Source organism: Pipistrellus kuhlii, unplaced genomic scaffold (genome assembly GCF_014108245.1).
Source record: "Pipistrellus kuhlii isolate mPipKuh1 unplaced genomic scaffold, mPipKuh1.p scaffold_m20_p_22, whole genome shotgun sequence".
Taxonomy (NCBI): Eukaryota; Metazoa; Chordata; class Mammalia; order Chiroptera; family Vespertilionidae; genus Pipistrellus; species Pipistrellus kuhlii.
In genome coordinates, this window is record NW_023425521.1 from 4,727,609 (window position 1) to 4,755,005 (window position 27,397).

At 43.3% G+C, this 27,397-nt stretch overlaps 1 protein-coding gene across 3 annotated transcripts; it reads right to left on the minus strand.

Annotated features, from left to right (window-relative positions):
- On the minus strand, window positions 1–26,611 carry DHX8 (DEAH-box helicase 8). Of its 3 annotated transcripts, XM_045586219.1 has the most exons (24): window positions 26,395–26,611; window positions 24,666–24,751; window positions 24,213–24,285; window positions 23,022–23,107; window positions 21,783–21,892; window positions 21,049–21,420; window positions 20,494–20,638; window positions 20,199–20,402; window positions 19,448–19,535; window positions 17,437–17,534; window positions 15,830–15,977; window positions 14,362–14,543; window positions 13,763–13,957; window positions 13,279–13,464; window positions 12,778–12,988; window positions 12,257–12,438; window positions 9,554–9,694; window positions 6,643–6,798; window positions 3,429–3,566; window positions 2,615–2,743; window positions 2,239–2,435; window positions 1,404–1,583; window positions 447–692; window positions 1–407 (listed from the first exon to the last, which is right to left on the minus strand). In XM_045586219.1, the coding sequence occupies exons 1-23, from the start codon at window positions 26,540–26,542 to the stop codon at window positions 473–475; spliced, it is 3,675 nt and encodes a 1,224-aa protein (XP_045442175.1). In that variant the 5' UTR covers window positions 26,543–26,611; the 3' UTR covers window positions 1–407; window positions 447–472. The 3 variants fall into 3 exon arrangements, with proteins under 3 accessions (XP_045442175.1, XP_036307097.1, XP_036307098.1); XM_036451204.2 differs by having other exon boundaries at window positions 1–692; XM_036451205.2 differs by lacking the exon at window positions 24,666–24,751 and having other exon boundaries at window positions 1–692; window positions 26,395–26,533.
- Between the last annotated feature and the right edge of the window lie 786 nt (window positions 26,612–27,397).

Consider the following 27,397-nt stretch of genomic DNA (forward strand, 5'->3'; position numbering starts at 1 on the left):
TTTTTGTTTCCTTAAGAAAATAAATATTATCAGGTCAAGGGAAGGTACAGGGGCTGGAAAGGAGCAGGAAGTGGGGCCAACACTTTCAATGAGCTTCATGGCTCCCTCCTCCACACAGCACCCGCTGGGGCGTCAGGGTCCCCATCGTGTCCATCTGTCTGAGTCCAGGTGTCCGATGCCACAGCGCATTTCCCATCCCAGGGCTGCACGAGTCACGCCTTTCTAGGAGACGGTTCAGTGTGCCCCTGTGTTGGCTGTGAGCCCCAGGTGGCCCCAGTGAGTTGGGGTAGTGTGGGCGGGACATTCTGGTCAAACCAGGCGAAAATCCCTGGTTCTGTTTTACCACAAGGGAAGAAATGCAAACCACGTTTGGGAAATCCCCGTTAAGAGCGTATCCTCATGGTCAGCTTTTCACCAGGAAGAGTGAGGCCGAGGCCTGGGCCAGCGCTGCGAGAGGCGAACCAGTCCTCCGTCAGCGCCGCCGGAAAGCCCGGGATATTCTCCAGGCGTTGGGCTCCTCGTAGCGGTTGTACAGGGGTTCCAGGCGCTGCTGCTTCTTCTGCTTGCTTAGCTTCGTCGGGTCGGAGACCTTGAAGAAGGCGGGAGCGAACTCCACAAGCCACCGGGGGTCGATGGTGGTGACCTCACGCATGTACTCCTTCGTGGTCAGCACCAGCTCGTGGTACACCACCCTGAGAGGGGGCAAGACAGGATCAAGTCTCCGGTCACCCTGGTCCCTGATGGGCCGCCGCTGAGCTTGCATTTTACCCTCTCAGCTCTCCTGCCTGACCCCCGGGAGACTGCAGTCTCTCTATTACAACCACACTCCAATCCTGAGGAGGCCGCACACCTCTAAGCACAGAAAGCTGTCAGAACCATGTGTTCTAGCCCTGGCTCTGGCTCCAACTAGTCACTGGCAGAGTGGATCGCACCACTTCTCCGGACCCGTCTCCTGCTCTGTGAAACGGGCGGTGGTTTTCCAGGCTGTCTCCGCAGAACTCCACGGCCCTGAAGAGGAGCCTCAGGAGCTGCCACAAGGCGATGGGGAAAGCCAAGCAGGCAAGACTCCATATCTGCAACCCTTCTACCATGGCGGCACGATGGTTTTAAATCCGCTTTATATTAGGGCAAGATTACAATTTTTTTAAATGCTACTTGAAAAAAAAATTTTAAACCACCTCACTAAATGATCTCAAAGATCCTTCCTTTATCTCATTCCCATGATTTTATTTCTCTCAAAAGGGTCTGACTGTGCCTAATTCACACTTCCGCTGCCCTAGAAATACAAGCAGTGTTAGAATAGAAGTGCTGGGGGGAGGGGCAAAGGCACAAACACAAAGTGCCAACAGATCGACAGGTTCTCTCTGCCCAGAACGCTCGCAGACTGGGGCCTGCCCACCTACCATTCCGGCTGTCTGTTGAAGAGAGCGCTGGAAGGGTGGATGTACACCACCTGCTGGTCGATCAGGGTCCGGTAACCCTCCTGCGGGTCTTTCTTGGCAGCATTTCGGAAGAAGCCACTGCAGATGGCCTTTTGCACTCGGACTGTGGACTTACCGCAGGAAACCACATCCAGCTTGTGCCTATCAGGAAAATAAATCGAGAGAGGACAGAGATGTGGGACAACTCTGTTTTCAGAGATTCTATCTTCCAAGATGACGGTGCCCAACACCCCCATCTCGGGGCCCCAGGACCCTTTTCCAGCCCTAAGAGTAGAAGGGGCAGCTCTGCCAAGTGGGCAAGATGGACACAGTAAGAGCGAAGGACTTAATTTAAAGTGACTAGTAATGTTTCAGATGCTTGTAAATAGATTTTTTTTTTTCAACAAAAAATCATCTTCCTCTCAGAAATTTTTTATTGATTGATATAGAGAGTGAGAGAGAAAGAGGAGAAATATCAATGTGAGAGAGAGACATGGATCGGATGCCTCCTACATATGCCCCAACTGGAGATCAAGCCCACAACCTGGGTATGTGCTTATTGAAAATCAAACCCACAACCCTTCGGGGCACAGGATGATGCTCCAGCCAACTGAGCCACACTGGCCAGGGCCCCCAGGAACATTCTGAAGTGATTCTCGGCTGCACTCTTTTGTGGAGAGAATTATAACAAAAATGGAAAAGCTGAAGGAAAAGCGTTATGTGAGGAATCAATAGCTCCACAGTACATCTAGAGATGAACAGATGTGACATTCAAGGAAGTTCAACTCAAATATGAGGAAAAGACACCAGATGTTACCTGTCCATTATGCCTAACATCTGCTTGCGAATGTCCTGGGCCCGGCGCAGAGAACGAGCTTGGATAAAGTTCTCATAGCACCAAGGGTTGGAAAACTTGTTGTTCTTCCAAGAATTGTACACGGCCAACAGGGTGAGGTGGTCTCCTTCGGTTTGGTGGAATTTGGCCTTCTTCTGATCGGCGAGGGCTTGTTTATCCTGCCAAACAGAGGGGAAGAAGCTTATTTTCCGCCCAGCAGCTACTAAATGAACACCCAGCAGTTCCAGGAAGCCCTACGTGGCCCTGTAAGCGTCCACATTAAGCACTGGAGTGGCAATGGCTGATTTCACTCAGCTTCGCCACCATCTCCACATGAACGTGGGATCGAACTCCCTACCTTGGGCCTGTAAAAAACGTTCTGCACGGACAGCATGGACACAATGGTCAGCATTTCCTCACTGCAGCCCAGATGCACAGACATGATCAGCATTTTGCACAGCATTGGTTCCAGAGGGAATTCTGCCATCTAGAGGGAGAAGGAGAAAGTACAATTGCTACCCTGAGGAAGCTCATCTGGACTTGCCAACGTGAGACACTGGTGAGCAGACCAGAGGAGGTTTGCCAAGCATGAGGACATGGGATGCCTGTCTCTATCAGAAGACTGCTGTTTTCATTTCCCAAAGAAATCCCAATGAAATACATGTGATCAAGAACATAACTACTGTTACAGGAGGTGGGAATTTTGTAGATATCTTTTAAAATTAAGGCTAGACTCAATAATATATCCCAAGGTAAAACTGACCGTGGGTGAAATTTATTTTTCTATAAAAAACAGTCTTAAGGCCTGGCTAGTGCGGCTCAGTGAGCTGGAGCACTGTCCCAGGCACCAAAGGGCTGCGGGCTCGATTCCCGGTTAGGGCACATAACCAGGATGCAGTTTCAATCCCAGTCGGGGCGTATGCAGGAGGCAGCTGATCAATATTTCTCTCTCGCAGCGATGACTCCCCCTTTTGCCCCTTTCCTCCCTCTAAAAATCAATAAAAAAATAAAATAGTGGGAAATGCAGTTAAAAAAAAAAAAAAAAAACAGGCATCTAGAATTGTGCTCAAAACTTATCCAGAGCCTCAGAGCTTGATTTTGCACAAAACAAAGAGTGGAGAAGACTGGCCAGGGGATCCTCCGAAAGCACCAGAAATTACGTGTGTCCCTACCCTGCGGCCCAGGCGAGTGAGCAGGCCCTCGTCATCCAGGGCCCCCAGGGTGTACAGCTGCTCCATGGCTGTGATCAAGGTCTCCATTGGTGGGGCATCCATGAAGTCAAAGGACAGAAGGTCATTGATGCCCATGGCCTAGAAGAGAAGGGAAGAAAGTATGTGATGAGAGGGTCAGCCTCGCCAGTGAAAAAAGACTACTTATTGGCTTTCTTTCCTGTTTCTTCAACTGCAATTAGGAAGCCATCAGCAAGGTTAGCAGCAACCTCCAGGGCTGGGCCACACAAACCTCAAGACTAGTAGAAAGCATGTACTTTCTTAGAAACTTTAAAAACACTCCTCAAGCCAGAACTGGTTTGGCTCAGTGGTACAGTGTCGGTCTGCGTACTGAAAGGTCCCGGGTTCGATTCCAGTCAAGGGCACATACGTTGGTTGCGGGCACATCCCTGGTGGGGGGTGTGCAGGAGGCGGCTGGTCAATGTTTCTCTCTCATCAACGTTTCTGGCTATCTCTCTCCCTTCCTCTCTGTAAAAAAATCAATAAAATATATTAAAAAAAAAAAAAAAAAAACACTCCTCAAAATGATAGTACATACGACTCAACAACAGAAAGACAACAATTAAAAAACGGGCAAAGGACCTGAATAGACATTTCTCCAAAGAAAATTAAAAATGGCCAAGAAGCACGTGAAAACATATTCAACAACCCGGCCAGCATGGCTCATTGTTTGAGCATCGACCTATGAACCAGGAGGTCACGGATTGATTCCCAGTCGGGGCACATGCCCAGGTTGTGGAATGAATCCCGTGTGGGGCATGCAGGGGCAGCCGACCAATGGTTCTCTCTCATCACTGATGTTTTTTCTTTTGTTTTGTTTTTTTAATACTACATTTTATTGATTTTTTACAGAGACGAAGGGAGAGAGAGAGAGAGAGCTAGAAACGTCGATGAGAGAGAAACATCGACCAGCTGCCTCTTGCACACCCCCTACCGGGGATGTGCCCGCAACCAACGTACATGCCCTTGACTGGAATCGAACCCGGGACCTTTCAGTCCACAAACTGACGCTCTAACACTGAGCCAAACTGGTTTCGGCATCATTGATGTTTTTATCTCTTTCCCTCTCCCTTCCTCTCTGAAATCAATAAAAATACATTTAAAAAAGACAAGATACTCAACATAACTTGTGATTAGGGAAATGCAAATGAAAACCACAATGAAACTCCACTTCATACCACTAGGAGAATGGCTATTAAATAACACATACACACACACAAAACACACACACACACACACACACACACACACACACACAGAAAAAAGTATTGGCAAGGATATGGAGAAATAGGAATCCCCATATATTCCTGGTGGGAATGAAAAACAATTTGGTGGTTCCTCCATAAGAAAAACATAGAATCTCCATATCAACCAGCACTTCCAATTCCAGATATAGAAAAGAATTGTAAGCAGGGCCTCAAACAGATACTTGTACACTAATGTTCAGTGCATCACTCACAATAGCCAAAAGGTAAAACCCCCCCAAATACCCATCAACAGATGAATGGATCAACAACACATGATATACACACACAATGGAATATTATTCACCCTTAAAAAGGAATGAAATTTTAAAACATGCTTCAACATGATGAATTCTGAAAACATTATGTTAAGTAAAATAAGCCAAATACAAAAGAACAAATATTGTTTGATTCTACTTACATGAACTAAATTCATAAAGAACAGAAAGTAGAATAATGACTAGCAGGGGCTGGAGGGAAGGGAAAAGGGATAGTTGTTTAATAGGTACAGAGTTTCTGTTTGGGATGATAGAAAAGTTCTGGAAATGGGTAGAGGCGATGGCTGCACAGACTGTGCATGTAATTAATGCCACTGAGCTGTACATTTTTAAAAGGTAACAATGGCAATGTGTTATGTATTTCACCGTAATTTTAAAAAAATAAGACGATATGCCAGACTGCCCTGTCTCTTGCACACGTGATTTCCACTGTGCCTCTGGGAAGTGTCCTGTATCATATTCAGTGGCAAAGATATGAAGATGACTAACATACTACCCCTACTCTAAAGAGTTCATAATGGTGAGATACACTGACACAAGGCTCCAGGCCTGGCACAGAGCGGGCCATCAATGCATTTGTTACCCTAATTTGATGAATAAAAGAAACAAATGAATGCTGTATTAACCAAGTCTGTACACAGGGTGATGTGGTAAGACCTAAGCTTTCTGTGTCTTTCCTATAAACTGATTGTGACCATAAACACAGCAGGTGTTCCAATAAATGTTTATTGCATGAACAATGACGGTAAGAAATTATGTTAGCAATCAGTAAGCAATGTGCGAACTGCCTTTACCTGGCATAACCTCATTTATCTCCACAACAGATACTATTAATAGCGCTCCCTTTCGAGAGGAGAATACCGACTGGAGGGCCTCGCAGGTAAATCTGTTAAGCACGCACAGCCTGGAGCAGAAGTCTGAGCCACACAGGCCTCTCTGTTCTCACTCCGGAGGCTGGAGCGTTTTCCTGTGAAGCTCCGTTGTAGCCTCTCCCCCAGGGAATGAATAATAGATTACAACAGAGCCGCCTGCACCAGCGAAGTGCCAGGCCTCCAGGGTAGCATCTGTGTTGGGGGCTGGGGGGGTGCCATCATCTGGAAAATTACTCCTGTGGCTCCCCCTGCCAAAGGAGGATGAAGGTCCTCTCTGGGGCCTGAGGGAGGAAGAGCAATGATTCAGAATGAAAACCAAGCCCCGAGAGAGCCAGTCTGAAACCTCCACTGAGAGCTCCCTCTGCAGTTTTTGGACTGGGAGTTTTGCTTCCGTTCTAGAAGAACAGAATTGAATCCGAAAGCTAAAGGGATGAAGGAAGTTATGTTTGTCCATAGATTGGCACTGATTAGATTTTTCTAATATCCTTTTAGAAAACGCTCCTAACTAAAATCTTTTACAAGCAAACGTTCTGCTGGTTAGTATGGAAAGAAAGAAAAAAATGTGTTCACAGCAAACATGCCAGCTTAGCCCTAGACACACCGTGCAAAGGCCGTTATCACGGCCATTTGCATTTCACTCGAAGGGAATGGTTGCATGAGGGCACTAAAGTGTTTGACAAGGTTCCTAAGACTGAGATCATTTACCAAGGCCACAGCACTGGACTGTGCCACCAACCCATTCCGGCAAGACAGTGCTTCCTACCTTGAGCGAGAGCACTGTGCTGGCTAAGTTGGTTCTCTGGATTTCCGGCACGTTGGTGGTCAGCATTTCATCCCGGTAGGCTCGTTCTGTGTACAGCCTGTAACACTTCCCCGGGCCTGTTCTTCCAGCTCTGCCAGCTCGTTGCTTCGCCTGGGCCTAGAGGAGTGAGCACATAAAAGTAACAAATCTGTTAAACATCACCTAACAGCCTTACCCAGGAAATCCGTTAAAAGAGGGGTACTTAACTACTGGCAAAAATCCAAAATGGGGTTTATTTCACTTCCTTTAGGACCATTTCCAAGACTACCAATGTTATTATCACCCCCTCTCCAACACTCAACATTTCAGGAAAGCTTGTTCAAGTGAGGCAAATACAGATAGGCAAGGAGAATGGAAGAAATATTATAAAGATCACAGAAATATACCTTCAAAATAGTGTGGCACAACATAAAACAAGATGACAGTCAATGCCAAAAATGTAAGTGAACTAAAACAGTTAATATACCAATGATGACTATGGCCATTTTAAAAATCAGGTTTAATATCCTCAATGCCAGAAGCAAATGTTCACTCACATAAGTGAAAAAGCAAGTTACAAAACAATATAATACTGATTTTGTAAAAAAAACAACAACTTTATGATCTTATATAAAGTACCAGAAGGAAAAAGCTAGGGAAAAATACCCTGAAGTGTAAACTGCGACTAACTGACAGTAAGCTTGCAGATGGGTCCTATTTTCTTTACTTTATCAATATCTAATATTGAACACCTATTACCTTAATAACCAGGAAAATTAAATACTTAAACAAAAATATACAAAACATACTTACTAGACTATTGGAATTACAATCATGAAATAAACAAATGAAAAAAGGTGTGTACAAGAAAAACATCAAAATTATGACAGTAGTGATAGTAGGATTATGGGTAATTTAAAATATTTTATATTTCTCAGAAATAATATAACATTACTTCTGTATTTAGAGGAGAGTAGTATTAATTTTTGAATTTAAAAAATATAGATATGGCCTGGTCGGTGTGGCTCAATTGATTTAATTACCGGTCAGGGCACATGGTTGTGGGCTTAATCCCCGGTGGGGGGCATGCAAAAGGTAGATAGATGATCAATTTTTCTTTCTCATCAATGTTTCTATCTCTATATCCATCTCCCTTTCTTGCTCTCTAACATCAATAAAAACATTTAAAAATATGTATATGTATGTGTGTGTGTGTGTGTGTATACATATATATACACACACACACACATATATGTGTGTGTGTGTGTGTGTGTGTGTGTGTGTGTGTGTGTATATGTAGTTAGACACAGGTTGCTAGGAAACCCTGAACAGCAAACTGAAGGGGCCCATTTTTTGACAAAACCACCTGTCTTACAAATGGTAATAGGATTTACAAATTCCTATGTCAGCTCCAAACGGAGGATGTAGTATAAAAGGTCACTAACCACTCAAAGGCAGTCGGCAACCACACAAGGTGGCTGACGCCACAGCCTTCCAAGATGTCTCTCCAAATGAGAGAGGGCAAGTGTAACTAACTTCTCCATCTCTGTGCGTTGCCTGCACCACCCCGAGAAGTGGTACAGAGCACACAGACTGCCCAGCCTCAAATCCTGGCTCCACCAGCTGTGTGACCTTAACCCCTCTGTCTCAGTCTCATCTGAGAAATGAGGATAATAATATTTACCTCAAAGTATTGACACAGAATGTAATCCATTCATGTAAGTGAAAGCACCCAGGACAGTGCCTGGTAAGGCACTTAGTAAGTACCCTGCAAGTGTTCGCTACTATTACTTGAGTTGCAAAATGAAAATAGCCTGATGGCCCCAGCAGGATAGAGCACCGGCCTATGGACTGAAGGGTCCCAGGTTTGACTCCTGGTTGCAGGCTCGATCCCCAGTAGATGGCATGCAAGAGGCAGCCAATGATTCTCATCATTGATGTTTCTATCTCTACCTCTCCCTTCCTCTCTGAAATCAATAAAAACGTGTGGGGTTTTTTTTAAAGGTGTAAAGAAAAAAAAGTACTTCACCCATTAGCACAGTAATCAGCAGCACCACTGAAAAATAACCTCAACTAACATTTCAACCACATGCTTTCAAGTCTAAGGCAGGTTCACACACACTGTGCACAAGTGCTCATCATCTATTTTTAAACAAAAATTGGATTATATTACTCCTGCTAATTTGTAGCTCACTTCTTTCAAATAATATATCACAGTTATATGTTTCTGTCATTAAATATAGATACACACCACCATGTTAATGCCATATCACATTCTATGGCATGGATATACCATATTTTATTAAACTACTTCCCTCTGGAAGGAATTTTTCCAGTTTTTATTTTTTATATAAACAGTCATTCAGTGAACATCCTTTTGCATTATCTTTAGATATGTATTCAACCATTCTTAACTTTCAGATATATTGGAACTCTTAGGTTAAAGAAATTATTTTTTTAAATGCTGGCTACACTGTAGCCAAACTGCCTTCAAAAAGAATAATCAGATTATTTATTTTTAAATACAATTTAGGCAGAAAATTATTTCATAATGACCAAAAAATATATTATCATCTCATGAATTGCTACTATCTCAGACATCTCTAAGTACAGTACTTTAAAAATAGGTTCTTACATTATCCATATTAGATAATCTATAATGCTAGGATTTAAACTTATTTTAAGTTCTAATTTATGGGGCTTTTTAATGTTGAAACACTATTCTAAAGATTAAAACAAGCAACACAAAATCTTTCTTATCTCACGAAAGTACCCAGGACCTTAAAAGTTCATCTTTGAAAACAATAAAGTTCAAAATATAAAACCATAAAAAAAATGTCAGAAATGGATTGCCAGGGATTTTCAGGAAAGCTGTTGGAAGAAGCTGCCATACCTGAGAAATAGGAGTCACCACGAGCTGGTCGATCCCTGTCTTGGAATTGTAAACTTTCTGCTTCACAAATCCAGGGTCCACCACATAGTAGATGCCGTCGATAGTCAGCGAAGTCTCTGCGATGTTGGTGGCAATCACGACCTGCAGATGAAGGGGACACAGCTGGACTGAGCTAACCAGGCTCACGCTGAGCTGTATACTTTAAAGAGGTAGGAAATAGGACTTCTGAACTCAAACATCTTCCCAAACCAGTGTGCGGTAATCTCCCGCTCTACAGGATTAGAGAGCACTTAATCTCAGTTTGGCTTCAAAAGGGGGGGTGCCTTCCTTTTAAGGGTTAGCTGGGGACTGGAAAGGGGGGGGGGGGGGCGCGTACCTGAGAGGAAAAGTGGAATAGGAAAAAGCAAAGGCCACTCAAAGCCAATTTCATTTGATACAAATGGCTACATATCTCATTTTCTAGATCCAGTGTCGATTACTACAATTTTAATTTTCTAGCACCCTGGGAAAGCACAGACTTCCTGGCATCACATGTGCCAGGGCAAAATGAGGTTTTTCCTCCCCCACGGGGACATCCGGACTACAAAATGGGCTGTTTGTGTATGTGGAACAAGAGGGAGTTTTTTCTTCTTCCTAATCATAAAATGAGCCATGAGGCAGCAGAGGAATTTCACAGTTTGTGTGCATGCAGCGGTATACGTGGTCTAGAAAATTATTGGTCTCAGCTTGGCACTGCCACTGCTCTTCCACCCAGAGGTTCGGCTAATAAAACACAATTGCTTGGAAAAATCACTGCTAGGGGCACCAGAACATCTCAAATCATGCCAGCACCTTACTGGCTCTGAGAGGCTTCTACCTGCCACAGAGCTACAAAAGGCCTCTCAAAAAAAAAAAAAAAAAAAAAAAAAAGTCTAGTCATCAGGAACAGAACAGAGAAGAAAACAAACCTGCTCCTCTCCCATGTTTCCCTCCTCAGCACCATCTTCCATCCAGCTGCCCAAGCCAGAGAGACCTGGGAGTCATTCCTGATTTCTCCCTGACATTCTCCCCTACACTTCAGGCACCCACTATGTCTTGTCCAGTCTAACTCTTTAATATTTTTCAAATCCATCTGTTTTCCATTCCTAATGAAATGAAAACATTTGTCCACACAAAAACTTGTAAACAAATGTTCATAGCAGCATTATTTATAATAGCTAAAATGTGGCAACAACCTAAATCCATCAACTAACGAATGGATAAACAAAATGTGGTACATCCATATTTTGGATATAGAATAATATTCTACAACTAGAGGCCCAGTGCACAAATTCGTGCACAGTGGGGTCCCTCAGCCCGGCCTGCGGGATGGGGCTGACACCAGCTCTCCAACATCCCCCGAGGGTCCCAGCTGCGAAAGGGCATAGGCCAGGCCGAGGGACCCGCCGCTGCACGATTGGGGCCGGGGAGGGACGTGGGAGGTTGGCCAGCCGGGGAGGGACTGCGGGAGGGCTCCAGGGCGTGTCCAGCTCATCTAGCTCAGCACTCAGTCCCACCTGGAGGGACCCCAGCAGCAAGCTAACCTACCAGTTGGAGCATCTGCCCCTTGGTGGTCAGTGCACATCATAGTGAGCAGTTGAGCAGCCTTAGCATATCATTAGCATATTATACTTTGATTGTTTGAACGGACGGCCAGATGACTGGACACTTAGCATATTAGGCTTTTATTATATAGAATATTTGGCAATAAAAATAAATGAAGTACTTATACATACTAGAACATGAATGAACTTTGAAAACATGCTACATCAAAGAAACTAGTTATCAAAGACCACAAAATTATATGATCCCACTTATATGAAACACTCAGAATAGATAAATTCAGAGAGACAAAAAACTGATTAGTGGTTTACAGAGGCTGAGCAGAGAGGTGAATAGAGGGCGATCGCTAAAGGATACAAGTGTGTGTTGTTGTTGTTGTTTTTGGGGGGAGGTGATAAAATTGTTCTAAAATTGTTCTAAAATTGTTCTAAAATTGTAGTGATTAATGATTAATTGCCATTAGCAATGATAATTAATGATTGCACAATTCTGTGAATATACTAAAAATCATTGAATTGTATACTTTAAAGAAGTAACTTGCATGTTATGAAGATTATATCTGAATAAAACTGTTATTTTAAAAAATCCATCTCTCTCCTTTCCCAGTACCTCACACACACACGCACATGCAGTCAGTTCCAAATACTGGAACCTCACAGCTCCCTGAAATGGCCACTCTCTCTTGCCTCTAGGCTGTCACAGGCTATGCTGTCTACTCAGAACACCTGTCCGCCCACTCTTCCTGCTTAGATGAACCACCACGTGTTCTTCAAGACTAGCTTGGACCCTTACTTCCCATAAGAATACAGGGTTGAGTATTCCCGCTCTGGGTATCCAGTAGCTCTTTCACACTATAGGTTAAAGGCACATCTGCTGGTGGATGCCTCACAGCAGAGAGAGGCCTGTCTTCAAACTGCCCACCCTGGTTCTACCCCAAAGCCTGAAAGATGCTCAAAAATATTTGTCCAATGAAAAAGAGAAGATAAACAGGTTTCACATACAAAACTCACATTCTTTAACAAACTGGAGCAGTCTCTAAAACATAATAAACAAGACTTACATATATCTGAGCAATCCCCATTAGGGCCAGCACAAGGGAGCTTCATTTCTGCCCAGGGTTACCTTTCTGCTGCCAGGTGGCGCTGGGTCAAAGATTCGGGTCTGCATCTCACTGGGAAGAGCAGAGTACACTGGGAGGATAATCAACTCTGGAACATCAGGCCCCAGGGATTTCATTCTTTCGTACAGGATCTCACAGGCAGTGTCGATCTCCTCCTGACCCGTGAGAAAGACTAAGATGTCACCTAAGAAGAGAACAGGGCATTAATTTACTTTTTGTGTGTGTCTTCTATCCAAAATCCATGACACTAATAGAGCTCCAAATAACAGAGAACACACTGAAATCCCAACCTCTAATAAAGAGGTTTTTAACCTGTTTATTCTATTTACTTATTTATAATTCGTATCTATGTTTAAATAGGTGCATTAAATTCTGCACACCAATCTTATTTCTATTTTTATCATCACCATTTCAAAGATGTAAGCCTGAAAAACATTTTTAAAAAGGCATTTTTAGAAAGCTGAATGAAAAAAATAACTACATTGACTTTTGGCCTAAGAGAAAAAAAATCCTTTTCCCCTACCTGGTGGTTCTGTTAAATGGATCTGCATGACGGTGATCAAGCTGGCATCCAGATAATCTGTCTCGGGTTCCTTTGTGTACAGTATTTCTACTGGATATGTTCGACCAGGGATGGTGAAGATGGGGGCTTCATAGAAGTACTGAGAAAACTTCACTGCATCCAACGTAGCTGAGGTGACAATCAGCTTCATGTCCTGCCGCTTCTGAACTGTCTAAAGGGAAATGTGATATGGCTTATTAAAAAGGACTACCCTGCCCAACCGGCAGGTCAGTGGTTGAGTATCAACCGATGAACCAAGAGGTCCTGGTTCAATTCCCAGTCAGGGCACAAGCTCGGGTTATGAGCTCAATTCCCAGTAGGAGGCAGCTGATCAATGATTCTTTCATCATTTAAGTTTGTATCTCTCTCCCCCTCTCCCTTACTTTCTCTGAAATCAGGTACTCAAATCCCCAGAATTCAGTTCCCAACAGCGAGGAGAGTCACCAAAGTGCGCCCAGTTACCTTCTTCAACAATCCAAAGAGCACGTCAGTGTGAATTGTTCTCTCGTGCGCCTCATCCAACATGATAATCGCATACTGCGTGAGGTCAGGGTCAATCAGGCACTCTCGGAGCAACATCCCGTCTGTCATGTACTTGATGACTGTTTCAGGGCTGGTACAGTCCTCAAATCGAATGGTATAGCCCACCTGAAGCAGAAGTTCAAAATTTTAGACACAAATCTCTCCTTCGTGTAATCACCAGGCAAGATTTCAGCCCAGTCAAACCTTTACCATAATCTTGATAGACTAGAATTTAACGGTGATTTCCTTATAGTAAAATCGACCTTGGATTTGATGCTGAACATATCAATGATGACAATGAGAACCTCCCTCAGGAGAAACCTGAAAAAAGGCTGTATTTGTTCCCACTTCATAGACAGAGATCTGAGACCTGGCCTTACCCTTTCTCCAGGGATTTTACAGAACAGCTTCACTACCCACGTACCTCTTGGCCTAAGCAACAACCAAACTCCTCTGACACTCTTTTGGCCACTGACATGGCTGCCACTCTCCTGGGCTGGGTACATCCAATCTTGCCCCTGGAAGTGTAGCCCGCCTCTGCCAGATACTGGGTGATCTGTGTTGTCTTCCCAGATCCCGTCTCTCCGATAACAATCAGGATCTGATTGTCATGGACAGCCTGAAAGCCAACAGAATACAAATGTGGTCATTAAAATTTGCCACACATTACTCTGGAGTGAAATAACGAATGCATATGTCCCAACACTAAGGAGAAAAAGCATACACAATAGTTAGTATACATATGGTAAGTTTACACCAGGATGTAAGAGTACATGCCTGGGTTGCGAGCTCAATCCCCAGTAGGGGACATGCAAGAGGTAACAAATCAATGAGATTCATCATTGATGTTTCTGTCTCTCCCTCCCCCTTCCTCTCTAAAATCAATAAAAAGTAAAAATAAAAAAAACACTTGGAAATGTTCTGATTTTTTCCTATCCCCTTTGGAAAAGTCATTTCCAGCTAATTTCAATTAAAACATGTCATCTTATTCCCAGACCAGTATATCATAAAGAGGCTTCTCACCTGGACCAGCTGCTCCTTCAGTTTGTAGATGGGCAGGCTCTCTCTCTGCTCAAGGATTGACATCTGGGTCTTTTTTCCATAAGAAGCTTTGTTGCCCCCAAAGGCATGCTTCTTCCACTCGGGGATGTCATTGGGCATCATCCCAATACCCCTCATGTTGGCAGCAATCTGCCTGCCTTCCGCTGTAAAGGAAACAAGTGACTTAATATTGTCTTCAAGCTACCCCACAGCCCCCTCCTCCGCATTCAACAAATCAGATTTCTCCAGAACATCCGTCCTCTCTGTTAGCTCTGTGTTCAAGCCACCATCCTCTCCCCTCTGAACTAGTATTATAAAAGCCTCCTAATTTATCAGTGTATTCCTGCCATTCTTCAGGGCACCCTCAAAATCCTTTAGAAATGCAACTCTGATCATGCCACACTCCTGCTTAGAACTATGCACAGACCTAGCCACTTTGGCTCAGTGGATAGAGTGTCAGCCTATGGACTGAAAGGGTCCTAGGTTCAATTCCAGTCAAGGGCACATGCCCAGATTGTAGGCTCCATCTCCAGTAGGGGGCATGCAGGAGGCAATTGATCAATGATTCTCTCTCATCATTGATGTTTCTATTTCCCCCCTACTCTTTCTTCCTTTCTGAAATCAATTTTAAAAATATATTATTTAAAAAAAAAAAGAATTATGCAACATTTCCCAGGGAACTTCAGAATTGAGCCCTAATTCCTAATACTTATCTACTGAGCCCTGGCCTTCCTCTTCATCCCCCACCACTCACCCATTACTCTCTGTATTCCAGCCACACAGGCCTTCTTTCCCACCTCACAGCCTCAGCACAGGCTGGCCCTCAACCTAGAACACCCTCCCTAGCCCCCTTTAACAGACTTTCCCAGGAAAGTGACCCACTGCAGCCAACTACACTATCTATTTCTTCATACAGCACTGGTCATGATTTCGTTAGTTATTTGGTAATTATTTGATAAACATAAAATTCCCCACTAAATTGTAAGTCTCATCAAAGCAGCTGTATCCCCAGTTGCCTAACACAAATTAAAAAAATACCTGTCATGACTATATCCAGCAGTTAGTTAATATTTACTGTACAAAAAAATTATACGAAAAGGGAAGTTTCAAAGCTGTATTATTTTTAAGTTATTCAGTAGAAAAACTCAGTCAGTTTAATAATTTTATCAGGGTTACTAAAATATTTTGTATTTTAAACATTTGTTTAAAAAAAACAAGCTTTAACTAAAAAAAAAAGCATGTATGGGGGGGGGCAACGGTATATGTACAAAGATAATAATTTAATTAAAAAAAGAAAGAAAGAAAAGGAAAGGAAAGGAAAGAAAAAGCAAATCACCAAACCCAAGGCTAACTCTTTGGTATGTGCTGGCAGTGCCCCTCCCAGCATACTTAAAGGGTGAGATTTTTTTTTTTTTTTTTAAGTTCACACCCCTCCCTCTTAGGGTCCTACCATCAGGCAAAGGATCAACCCAATGTTTGTTGAGTCCCATGGGAATAGAATCCATCTCGGCTTCCCGTTGGGCTTGCTTGAGTTCCCGTCTTTCTTTGGCCAAGGCACTCTGCATCATAGCTGCTTGAGAGAGCGAGCCATCTGGGTTCTAATGCAACAGACAACGACAAAGAACATTAGAGTGGGATCTCAGCATGCATTAAATGTGCAGGAAATAAAATGTGGATGTTAAACCACTTAAATCTAAAGAATAAGACCCACCTAGGAAAAAAAGTTCATATCAACATTCCAGACAACATGAAAGAAAGTGTAGCTAATTCAGAGAAAATGAACAAGGTCAATAAATCCTGAAGGAAATGCGGTTAACTTAAAATTGAGAACCCCAAGAGAGAAAGAACATATAAAAAAGGAATAAAGCCCTAGCAAGTTTAGCTCAGTGGATAGAGCATTGGACTGCGGATTGGAAGGTCCCGGGTTCGATTCCAGTCAAGGGCACATGCTCAGGTTGTAGGCTTGATCCCCAGTAGGGGGCATGCAGGAGGCAGCCAATCAATTATACTCCCTCATCATTGACGTTTCTATCTCTCTCTCTTCCTTCCTCTCTGAAATCAATAAAAAATATTTTTTTTAAAATAAAGGAATAAAAATTTTTCTGTATGGACCCAAGAACTAAAATGAAGACCAATGTTGCCCTGGCTGGCTTGGCTCAATGGATACAGCATCAGCCTGCGGACTGAAGGGTCCCAGGATGGATTCCAGCGAAGGGCACATGTCTGGGTTGTAGGCTCGATCCCCAGTGGGGAGTGTGCAGGAGCAACTGATCAATGATTTTCTCTCATCATTGATGTTTCTATCTCTCTCTCTTTCTCCCTTCTTCTCTGAAATCAATAAAGAAATATATTTTAAAAAATAAATAAATTATAAAATAAAATGAAGACCAATATGGACACTTCTGGAAGACAGATTTCAGTTCCACCTAAAGAACTAATGATCAGATCCACCTGCAGGTGGAATGAGCCTCCTTAGGGCTGTGAATTCCCTGTCTCCAACAATATCAAGCAGATGTGAGAAGACCATATGGAGGAACACAGCAGAAGGATACATAGGTAAATATTAATATAAGCACTGAGCATGTGCCCTTGATCGGGTGGCTGGGCTTAAGAGACCTTTAAGAAAACCCGTTTCCAAATCTAAAATTTTATCTTAACTGTTCCATGAATTCTTCTCCTGACAGATAGGCCACGACACCCAGTGCTAATAGCTTCATGTTAGGGGCCAACAGCAAGCGAACCCTTCCAAATTGCCTTTGACTATGCAAGGCTATGATTCAAGCCCCAAGGCCTGGGAATAATTGTGATGGTAGATCAAGCACACATATTTATCTCTGCTTCCTCAACAAAAAGAAAGTAAAAGAATTACAAGGCAAAAGCAGGGTCAATATCCTTTTAAAACTAAAAATATGCTAGACCCTAATCAACAGTCAATATTACTGCCTGTGACCTGAGTTCTGCTTACACAGATTAATAAACTGCTGTGAAAAACTGAATTGTTACATTAAGAAAGAAGTTCACTTGGCCAGTCCAGATTAGAGGCCCAGCGCTCCTCACCTTAACAATTTTAATAGGGCTCATGTCCATGCTTTGCTTGGTGTGCCCTCTCAGGAAGGGAGGCTCTTCCTCAACCAGTTCGATCTCAAGGTCCTCATCTAAAAGTCCCCCCAAAAAGGAGAATTAGTCAAAAACAAAAGAGAAAAGTGACCAACCATTTTCTTCAAAAGGATTAATTTCCGTAGGCACCAGCAATCATTACCAAATTTGACTCCCAAAGTCAAAAGGACAGAAATGCAAGTAAAACCATACCCACGTGTCTTGTTACCCCAGGTCTCCAGCCATTTCTAGGGCATTTGTGCGCCCACCCAAGAACTAACCAGAGCTACTTTCAAAAGACATTAAGCCTGTGGAAATGCTGCTCTGATATTCTTAGATGGTACTAAGGTACTTGCCATCCAACTTAACTATGGAATTTATTCTTAACCCACAATGAGTTGCACACGCAAAAGAAGAAAGAATTAAGTTGAACAAAGGGACAATATCAAATGTTGGCAAGAATGTGGAGCCATAGGACTCTGTTGATTGGGCTCAGTGGATAGAGCATCAGCCTATGAACTGAAGGGTCCCAGGTTCGATTCCGGCCAAGGGCACATGCCCATTTGTGGGCTTGATTCCCAGTGAGGGGCATGCAAAAGGCAGATGATCAGTGATTCTCCCTCATCATTGATATTTCCATCTCTCTCTCCCCTTCTCCGTTCCTCTGTGAAATCTATAAAAATAAAATGAAAATTATATATATATATAGATATATAGATATATAGATCTATATATCTATATATCTATATATATATAAATAAATAAAAATGTGGAGCAAAAGGAACTCAGTCACACTTACATTAGAAATGTAAATTGATACAAAAACTTTAGAAAACAATTTGGTCTACTGGTAAAGTTGAACATGCACATTTCCATCCACCCAGTAATTCTTCTCAATATTTAGGAAAAAAGAGAAGGTCTTGCATATGTGCAGTAAGAGACAATATAGGCATTTTATAATAACATTATTCATAAAGGTAAAATAAAAGACCAGAAACAGCCCATATGCCCATGAAAAATAAAATAGATAAATTATGGTAAATTTATATAGAGCAATACTTTAGAGCAATGAAAATGAGATACAACTATAAAAATCAACATAATTACCAAAAGAATGACAATGAATCGAAAAAATTAGTTAAAAAAACAAACTAATGTTTAGGGACAAATATGTAGATAGTAAAATGTTAATAAGAGTGAGGAAATGAGTAACACAAAATCTAAGAGGGTGGCTGCACAGAGAAAGGAGAAAGATCTAATCAGGGACATGTAGGGGGTCAAAGGTGCTAGTAAAGCTCTACTGGTAGGTACGTGTGTAGATGTTCATTTAGTAGATGCTCATTTACTATTGTTATACAAATTATAGGTATTATGTTACAGGATTATGTCACTTTTTTTTTCTTTTCTTTTTTTCTTTACAGAGAGGAAGGGAGAGAGAGAGAGAGCTAGAAATGTCGATGAGAGAGAAACATCGACCAGCTGTCTCCTGCACACCCTCTACCGGGGATGTGCCCGCAACCAACGTACATGCCCTTGACCGGAATCAAACCTGGGACCTTTCAGTCCACAGACCGACGCTCTACCACTGAGCCAAACCGGTTTCGGCTATGTCACATTTTTTAAAAATTGTTAATAGGCCGAGTTAAAAATTGTATCTAGGGCAACTCTGAGTTCATGTAAGTGGACCCAGTGTTTTCAGAACAATTACTATGAATATGAGATCAAATTTAATTCTTAAAATATAATTTAACATTTTCTATCTTGAAAACTTATTATAAGCAACAAGCATAATAATATACAAATGTTTGCCAGAAACATGAATATTTTTGCTTCCTTAGATGAGTGGTGAGACCCAAGGAACAATGATTCAGAACCACTGGATTAAACTACAAATAAACCACCTTGTCCAATAGCTCAACTTTCCAACTTTCCTCCCAATCCATTGTCCTGCTCAATCCCAGTGGCTAGTTACCTTCTTCATCATCCACTTTAGGAAGAATGCCAGTCTCTTCATCAAAGTCTGGAAACTCTTCTTTGGAAAGAACATTAGCAGCAATCATCTAGCCAAAGGACAGAAAGCAGCATTTGTAACTTGCTAAGATCAAAACTCTTCTTTTGTAGGAGAATTCATACAGAGGTTTCATGTAGAAAACTAAGATTTTTCTTCTCTTCTAACCAAGGATTGCAGAGCCTCAAACATCCCCCATTCCTGGGGGACAAGACAACATGGTGCCCAAAAGCCTGGCTCAAGTGTTTCTTCCCCAGAAGAGTTATTGCTAATTCTGCTCCTTTCCTTGGTTCCATAGCATTCTACACATTCCTTATGTAATATGTAAACCTTCACAATTTTTTGTTTCAATTTGTCTCCTCCACTGGACTTGGGAGTTCCTCAAAGGCAGGGACCATGTCTTTGTAGCCCTAGCATCTACATAATACCTGGGACACCCAAGGTTCCGATATTTACTGATGAATGCTAAAACAAGAACAAAAATTTACATAGCACACCATATATGCAGGCACTAACCTAAGAGGTTTACTTCTATTAACTCAGTCCCCACAAGTCCACCACCAGCAGTTTTACAGAAAAGCATACGGAGGCACGAGGGAGAATAACTTAGAGTCACACAGCTAGTAAGTGGCCAGAAGTCCCCCAGGGCCCACACTCTTAACCACCATGCTACCTACTGAATGGCTCTGTGGCTGTGAAAGCAAACGGCCCCAACCTGTTTGATCTCCCACTTCTCTGGGTCAGAGATGCGGGTGAGGCGCTTGCGCTCCAGCGAGTCATCCTCTACTTCAGGGGCACTGACGAGGGAGAGGTGGGTGGGTCTGTCCGGATTCCTCATAGAAGTCTCCTCACTGGTCTCCCCTACAAGATTTCGTCGTCGATTTGGGTTCAGATCTTCCCCAGTCTCTTGATCCACATCCTAAGGCACACAAGAAATGAAGCCAGCTCACTTGCTGTCCTGTTGTGTCCTGGGCCATCAGATGTGATTACAGGCTGGACATCTCACCTACCTTCATGCTCAAACTGGTCTTGGTCCCAGTGAAGGACAAGACTTTGACCTTGACTCTCTGGCCTTTGCTCACCACATCAGCCACATTAGCGACACGGCCTTCCCGCCGGAGCTCAGAGATATGCACCAGGCCTTCCCACCGCTTCCTGAGGGAGTCAGACACATCGAAAGCTTATCTAAAGTATCTTTCCCAACAGGCTTCTACGCTTGTTGGAACTGAACAAAAGGAAATGGTCTTAAGCTCAAGAGGAAAGTAACAAGAAGGTGGTCAAACAATAGAATAACATTATAGTATTGCCACCCTCCCTCCCAAAAACATGAGGAAGCAACAGGGATAAGAATTGAGCAAATTCTTATCTGTCTCAGTCAGCCAAAGGGAAGATCTCCGCAGGCAGAGGGAAGAAGAAATGGCTCTGCAACGTGAAGTCAATTTCTAATCAACTGACATGGCTAATTTAAGTGTCATTAATCATAATAACTTCCTATAATGTGAAAACCCTCAGTGATAAAAAAGAAATTCTGCCCATTACTGGTGTGAAAGGGCACTAGCCATTACCTTAGTCCCTCTAGCTGCACAAAGCATCCGAACTGCATGATGCTGGTGACTTTGCCATTGTAAATGTCCCCGAGAGCAGGCTCTTCCGGGGGAGGGCGGTCCACGTGCTTGTCCCGCCATCTGTCCAGATTCCTCTCCCCATACTTGTCTCGGTCCTTCCGCTCTTTGGGGGGGCTCTGACTTCTGCTCCTGGACCGATATCTAGACTTCCCTTTATTCCTCTCCCGAGAGCGGGACCGGTGTCTCCGCTTGTGGTCTCGATCGCGGTCTCGTTCTCTATCACGGTCACGGTCACGGTCACGGTCACGCTCTCGGTCTCGGTCTCTGTCTCGCTCTCGGCTCCGGCTCCGCTTCTTCTTCTTTGTCTTGTCCCTAACAAATCAATGGACACCTGTGTAAAAAAGAAACCAGCCCAATTCCACCTCCGTATCCCCAAGCGCCCAGCCCAGTGCCTTCTAAGAGTTAAACTGCATTATAGTTTCAATAACTATGACATCCCTGCAGGTTAATAAAGAATGAGGCCATAAACATATTCAGCCTCTACGCCCATACTTCCGTCATCTTAGCATTGCTGCACACATACTCTTGACAGGGAACAATACAAACAGATCTAATCATATGGTAATGACCAGTCTAGATTCTGTAAACTAGCCCAAAATTTTACTGGGCTGGTCCAAAAAATTCAACTACCACAGTACACTAAACTTCCAAAAGAGAGGGCATCAAGGACAAACCGGTGCTCGGCATTTCTTTGCTTCGCCTGGCCCGCTGCACTGGGCATTAAAGCTTCCAGTTCTTTCAGGACATCCACGGCGACTTTCACATCATCCTCATCCAGCATGGTCTGCAGAGGCAGCGGCAGCACAGTTAGGAGAAGAGGTGGGGGAAGAAAATCACTCAAAAATCTGTACTTCAGGAGCATTTGAGATCTTGTTTTCGGACAATTTCCTCAGTTTGACTCAAACACACACACACACATACACGCACACATGCACGCACGCACATATGAATCTGTACTTCAGGTACTACAAATCTGATAGTCTCTACATTGCTGGCAGCTTATGTAAAGGAAGTGGGGGGGGGTGCAGGGGAGACAGGGGGAAGGTGGAGATTTCCAACACAATGTGAGATAGAGGCAGAGGATTGAGCAAAGGCTCTTGGAAGTCATTTCTACATTTGGCAAATCCCCTTTGTCCTTAATGCAAGGCTACGGAAGGAAATTAGATATCGCCCCTTCTGTGAAAGCCATGCAAATGACGATTATAAATAGAAAATAGATGCTAAAATTTTTAAAAAGCAACTCTCCCTCTGTATTTCCTTCTCCCCTTTCACCTGCTTGATTTTTTCTAAAGTTCTTATCCCTGTCAGCTACATATATATACATATGTACTTATTTGTTGACTGCCTATCTCCTCTCTGCTAGAGGAGTTTACATATTTATTTCCTGCCCCCATCCCAATACTAACATGTAACCATCTCTAAGAGGGCAGAAACTCTAATCTATTTTGCTCACTGCTGTATCCCTGGCACTTAGAACAGTGCTTGGCACATAATAGATACTCAATAAATACTTGCTAAAATAAAATTTCAAAACCAAAACATTTCAAAAATTAGACATTCTAACAGATAATGGAACAAAAAAAATCTAATTTTACACATCAGGCATCTGTTCCAGAACCTTAAGTTATTTCAAATCTATTTCATATCCCTAATCACAGCTTTCCACAATTCCTCATCTCATTTCCTTCAAATATCATTCTTGAACCCTTTAACACTATTCTATACATAATATGTGCTCAGGGAGTGATCAAACATTTTCACTTTGAAAAATATATTACAATAAAGGAAAACTTCAAATAATAAGTAATGGGGGAAAAAGAGAAAGAACAATTAATAACTAATGAGACAAAGAAAAGAGACTGGGTGGGGATAACATGCACCTATAGTAGACATTCTCAAAATGGCATCCGTACCCGAACAGAAGGGTTGTCTGGTTGGCAAAGGACTGGAAAGAGTTCTTTCAGCTTTTCTTTCTCAGTTTTGGGTTTAACAACTGGATCTTGTTTCATTCAAGAACACGAAAGGATTTAAAAGAAAAGACATATTTAATATTCTTAATGGCTAACAAAATAACTTCATGAGATTTGCATCAAACTAACAGAACATGGAACTTTTCTACATATTACTCTTATAAATCACTAGAGACATAATTTAATTTTCTAAAAAAAAAAAAAAAATCTATATTTAAAACCCTAATATGCAAATACACCAAATGGTAGAACAACCAAACAATAGGTCACTATGACATGCACTGACACCAGGAGGTGCATGGGGAATCTGGCAAGCATCAGCGGTGGTGGAATGGTGGAAGAGATGAGCAGGGCGCCAGACCAAGGCAGGGCACTGGTCAGTCATTGGGGCAAGCCTCTGATGGTTACTGAAAATTCTTTGCTGCTGCATGCCACGGTCCCACTGGGCACTCGCACCTGCTGCCAGTGCCCGGTGCCGGTCCCAATCACTCAGCACCTTCAGCAGGTGCAAGCAGCAGCTACCAGCCCCAATTACCCCTGAGGACTTCTCCACCTCCCCCTGCTCCTGAGGGGCAATCAGGGCAGCAATAACTGCTCACACCTACTGATGACATCAGCCCTGTTCGCACCTGCTGCTGATGCTGACCCCAATGGCTCCCCACTGTCAGCAGGGTGAGCAGGGCCAATGCAGTCAGCACGTGGAAGCAGCAGCAAAGGGAGGGGGCTGCCAGCAGACAGGGACCAGGAGCTGCAGTGGGTGGGGCTGGGCAGGGGCATGGAGGATGGGTGAAGACCCTTTATTGTGCTCACCACAGACTCACAGCCCACAGTTCCTTTCAAGGTGCACCTAGTTTATTATAAAACCTCAACAAACTTGTGGGCATCGGGAAGTGCATCAGTATTCATTTGGTTGGTTATGTCTTATAATTCTCACAATTTTAATTTTATTTTAAGTCATTTGAAAAATTTTACTACAACATTTACTTGTTCAGCAGCTGCAACAAGTGAAACAAATACAATATTCTTAATGGTTAACAAATGAACTTCCACACTAGATTTGCATAAAACTGAAAACAGAATGCTTGACAATCTAAACCATTCTGGAGGCTAAGCTCAGCCAGCAGCTCTGCTCACCTTTGCTAGTAGAAGGCTTTGCTGGAGGCCGCATGGTTTGTATGAGACGCAGCAAGTTACTAATAAGAGAATCCTTTGAAAACAAACAGAACAAAAATTGTCAGCTCCTGCATCGACGTGTAAAAACACTAAGAAAAGTTTAGAGAAGAGTGGTTATCCCTGCCTGCCCATTTTTCTAGAAAAGTATCACAAGAAATCCAGTTACATCACCACTGCTTAGTGGCATGAAAACATTACACTTGATTGTCTAACCACTGTGCTGTACATCTGAAACTGGTATAGAATAATACTGAATATAAACTGTAATTGAAAAATAAGAAATTACACACTTAATGTATCAGAATGGTATGTACAAAGTATCTCCTTTCTCTATCAAAACCCTAATTAAATCCTATCAAAATGAAAATTCAATAGTGACAGTAAAATAAAGCAGGGGTCTCCAGACACACATACCGTGAATTCTGCACCATTTTTGACCAGAGAAGTCTTAAAAGTATCAAAGGTGGTATTTTTCTCAGCAAGACTGATCACAAATTCAGCTGCAAATGAAAAAAGAAATTAAAACAAGAATGGAGACTTGAGCAAAAAAATCATTTAAAAAAATGTTATAAACAAAACTAACTATGTTATCCAAAGTCATAAAAACCAAAGACCTCCATGCAGCAAGGATGAAGAAAGAGAACTTAAAACTACTGAGATTATCCATGTAGGTTCCAGTTAAATTTTTTTTAAAGACCTCAGCGGCTTTATTAAATGATTCATGAGTCAGGCAGCATCCCATCTAGTAAACAGAAAAGTCTTCTTATTCTAGTTCATTCTTTTAAATCCTCACCCCAGAATATGTTTATTAATTTTAGAAGAGAAGGGAGAGTGAGAAACATCCCATACGCGCCCCAACTGGGGATCAAACCTGAAAGCTAGGTATGTGCCCCAAACCTTTTCGGTGTACAGATGATACCCCAACCGAGCCACCCAGCCAAGGCTCCAGTTAATTTTCACAAATGAAAAGCTGTAACTACAAAATGGCTCACCAGGCCTCTAAGTGAACATAAGGGAGGAAGACCTCCTTGTCCCACATCATCATAATCTCTTCCATGAAACTACTAGGTAGAGGTTACAATGTCTGAAAGCATGAGCCCATACATACACCCACACATACACACACTCACAACGGATGCATGCACAGGATGCTTTCTACAGTTTTTGGAAAGGCAGACTCTACATATGAGGGTCGGGCAATTACTGGATGGCACAATCTCCAAGTTAATGAAAGACTCACTCCCCCCCACCCCACATTTTTCTCTGAACACCTGCCTAGTCTTTGAAACTTCTAATGTTAGAGCTACTTAACGATTAAGAGACTTCCAGGAAAGAAGTGAATTTTATGATAAGCTGAGATAATATGCTTCAAACTGTGAGTCCTGCTAGAAAATTTGAATGATTTCATTCGGATTTTAATCCTAACAAATAATAATAATACTATGGGAGATCTGAATAACGAACATAAATCAGTCCTAACATGCCATTTCCACGCTGGAACTTGCCTTTACCTGTTTGATGACAATAAGTGGAAACCAAATGCCATCAGGCTACCATGAACTTAATAACAACAGGTGCCAATGGTTAAGACTGTTTGACCATCTACTACATGTCAATCACTATGCTAAGTGCTTCCCATGATCCTCTCACAATAAGCCCTCACAGGTCATTATTGTGGGGTATCTTAGGCCAGGTCAGGCCGCCCCAAGATATCCCACAACGGCATTTTAAAGTTACTCATCAAGCAGCAAGTGCAAGAAGAATGATGTCTATCATCATCATCATCAACAACAACGCAGCTACTGCTGTTAACGCTGCTTAATTTATTTGGGGCTGGGGGGGGAAAAAGAAAAAAATAAGAAAAAGCAAGCAGCGATGGCCGCTCTGGGTTTCACTGACAGGCCTTGAAAATGGTTTCTAATAACTCCGCCGGGAAAGCTCTTAGGCGGAGGCCACAGCCGCAGGTTTCCTGAGCCCAAGTCTCTGACATAGAAAGAGAGAAAGAGAGAGAGAGAGAGAGAGAGAGAGAGAGAGAGAGAGAGAGAGAGAGAGAGAGAGAGAGAGATTCCTATGGACACACACTCAGCCCCTCAACCCACTTCTTCCGCTTCCCTGAACCCCAAACCCGGAGGCCCGAGCTCACCCAGGTCCTTGTCGTTGATCCCCAAGTGATTGTCCAACTCGGTGCACACCTTCGACACTAACGACAGATACTCGAGTTTGGCGAGTTCTTCCGCGGGGCCCAGCTCCGTCCCGTTGACGGCTCCCACCATGGCCACAGCCACCGCCATGGCTACGGCTTCCCCCGCCGCCTCACGGCTGGCCTTCGGAGCTACACCGGCCCGGTTCCTGTTTCCACTTCCGGGTCGGCGCGCGTCCCTTTTGTTTACGATACTAAATTGAAAACTCCGGGAACCTCCCGTGACGTAGCCGGGCGGACCATAGAGATGAGACAGGAAGTGCTTAAGGAAGGGACGGCCGAGTGTGTTCCTCTGCACGCCGGTTGGCGCCCTCTATAGGCCAGCGAGGGTTTTGGAGGACTCTCAGGCCCGGAGACAGTCACGCTCAGCGCGTTTCTTTCCTGCGTCGGCAGAGGGCGACCGTGGCCCGCGCAAAGGGCGCCGAGGAGGTCACGATCCACACGAGCCTTGAAAAAAGAAACCCAAATTCACTGGGAAGAGGCAAAACTTGCTTCACAACCGATCCCTATATTCCCAAGGCTTTGCCTCTTCGTGGCTCATGACCATCCCAGGCGACTCTGTATCAAACCAGAGGGCAATGGAGTCTACTTCTGTTATTAACTCATTTTACACGTGAGGAAACGGACAAGTGATCTTGGGCAAATTCATCTCAGGGGCCTCCGTTTTCTCTTCTGTTCATTGGGATGATGATGCTCTAACTGGGGTTAGGGGATGACTAAATGAGATAGTTATGCAAGGAGCCTGGCGCAGTAAACACACTCCAAATGGCAGTTACTAAGGAAGTCCTTAGGCCAAACAATGGTCACTATAAAGTTTGTCAACCACAGATTCCCTCAGCCTGAGTGCCCAGAATGCCACCTGACTCCTCTCTTGTGAAAACCACTTCTCAACCCCTGGATTTCTTCACGCTAATGGTGCTAATAGCCTCAGTCCTCTCAGAACTTG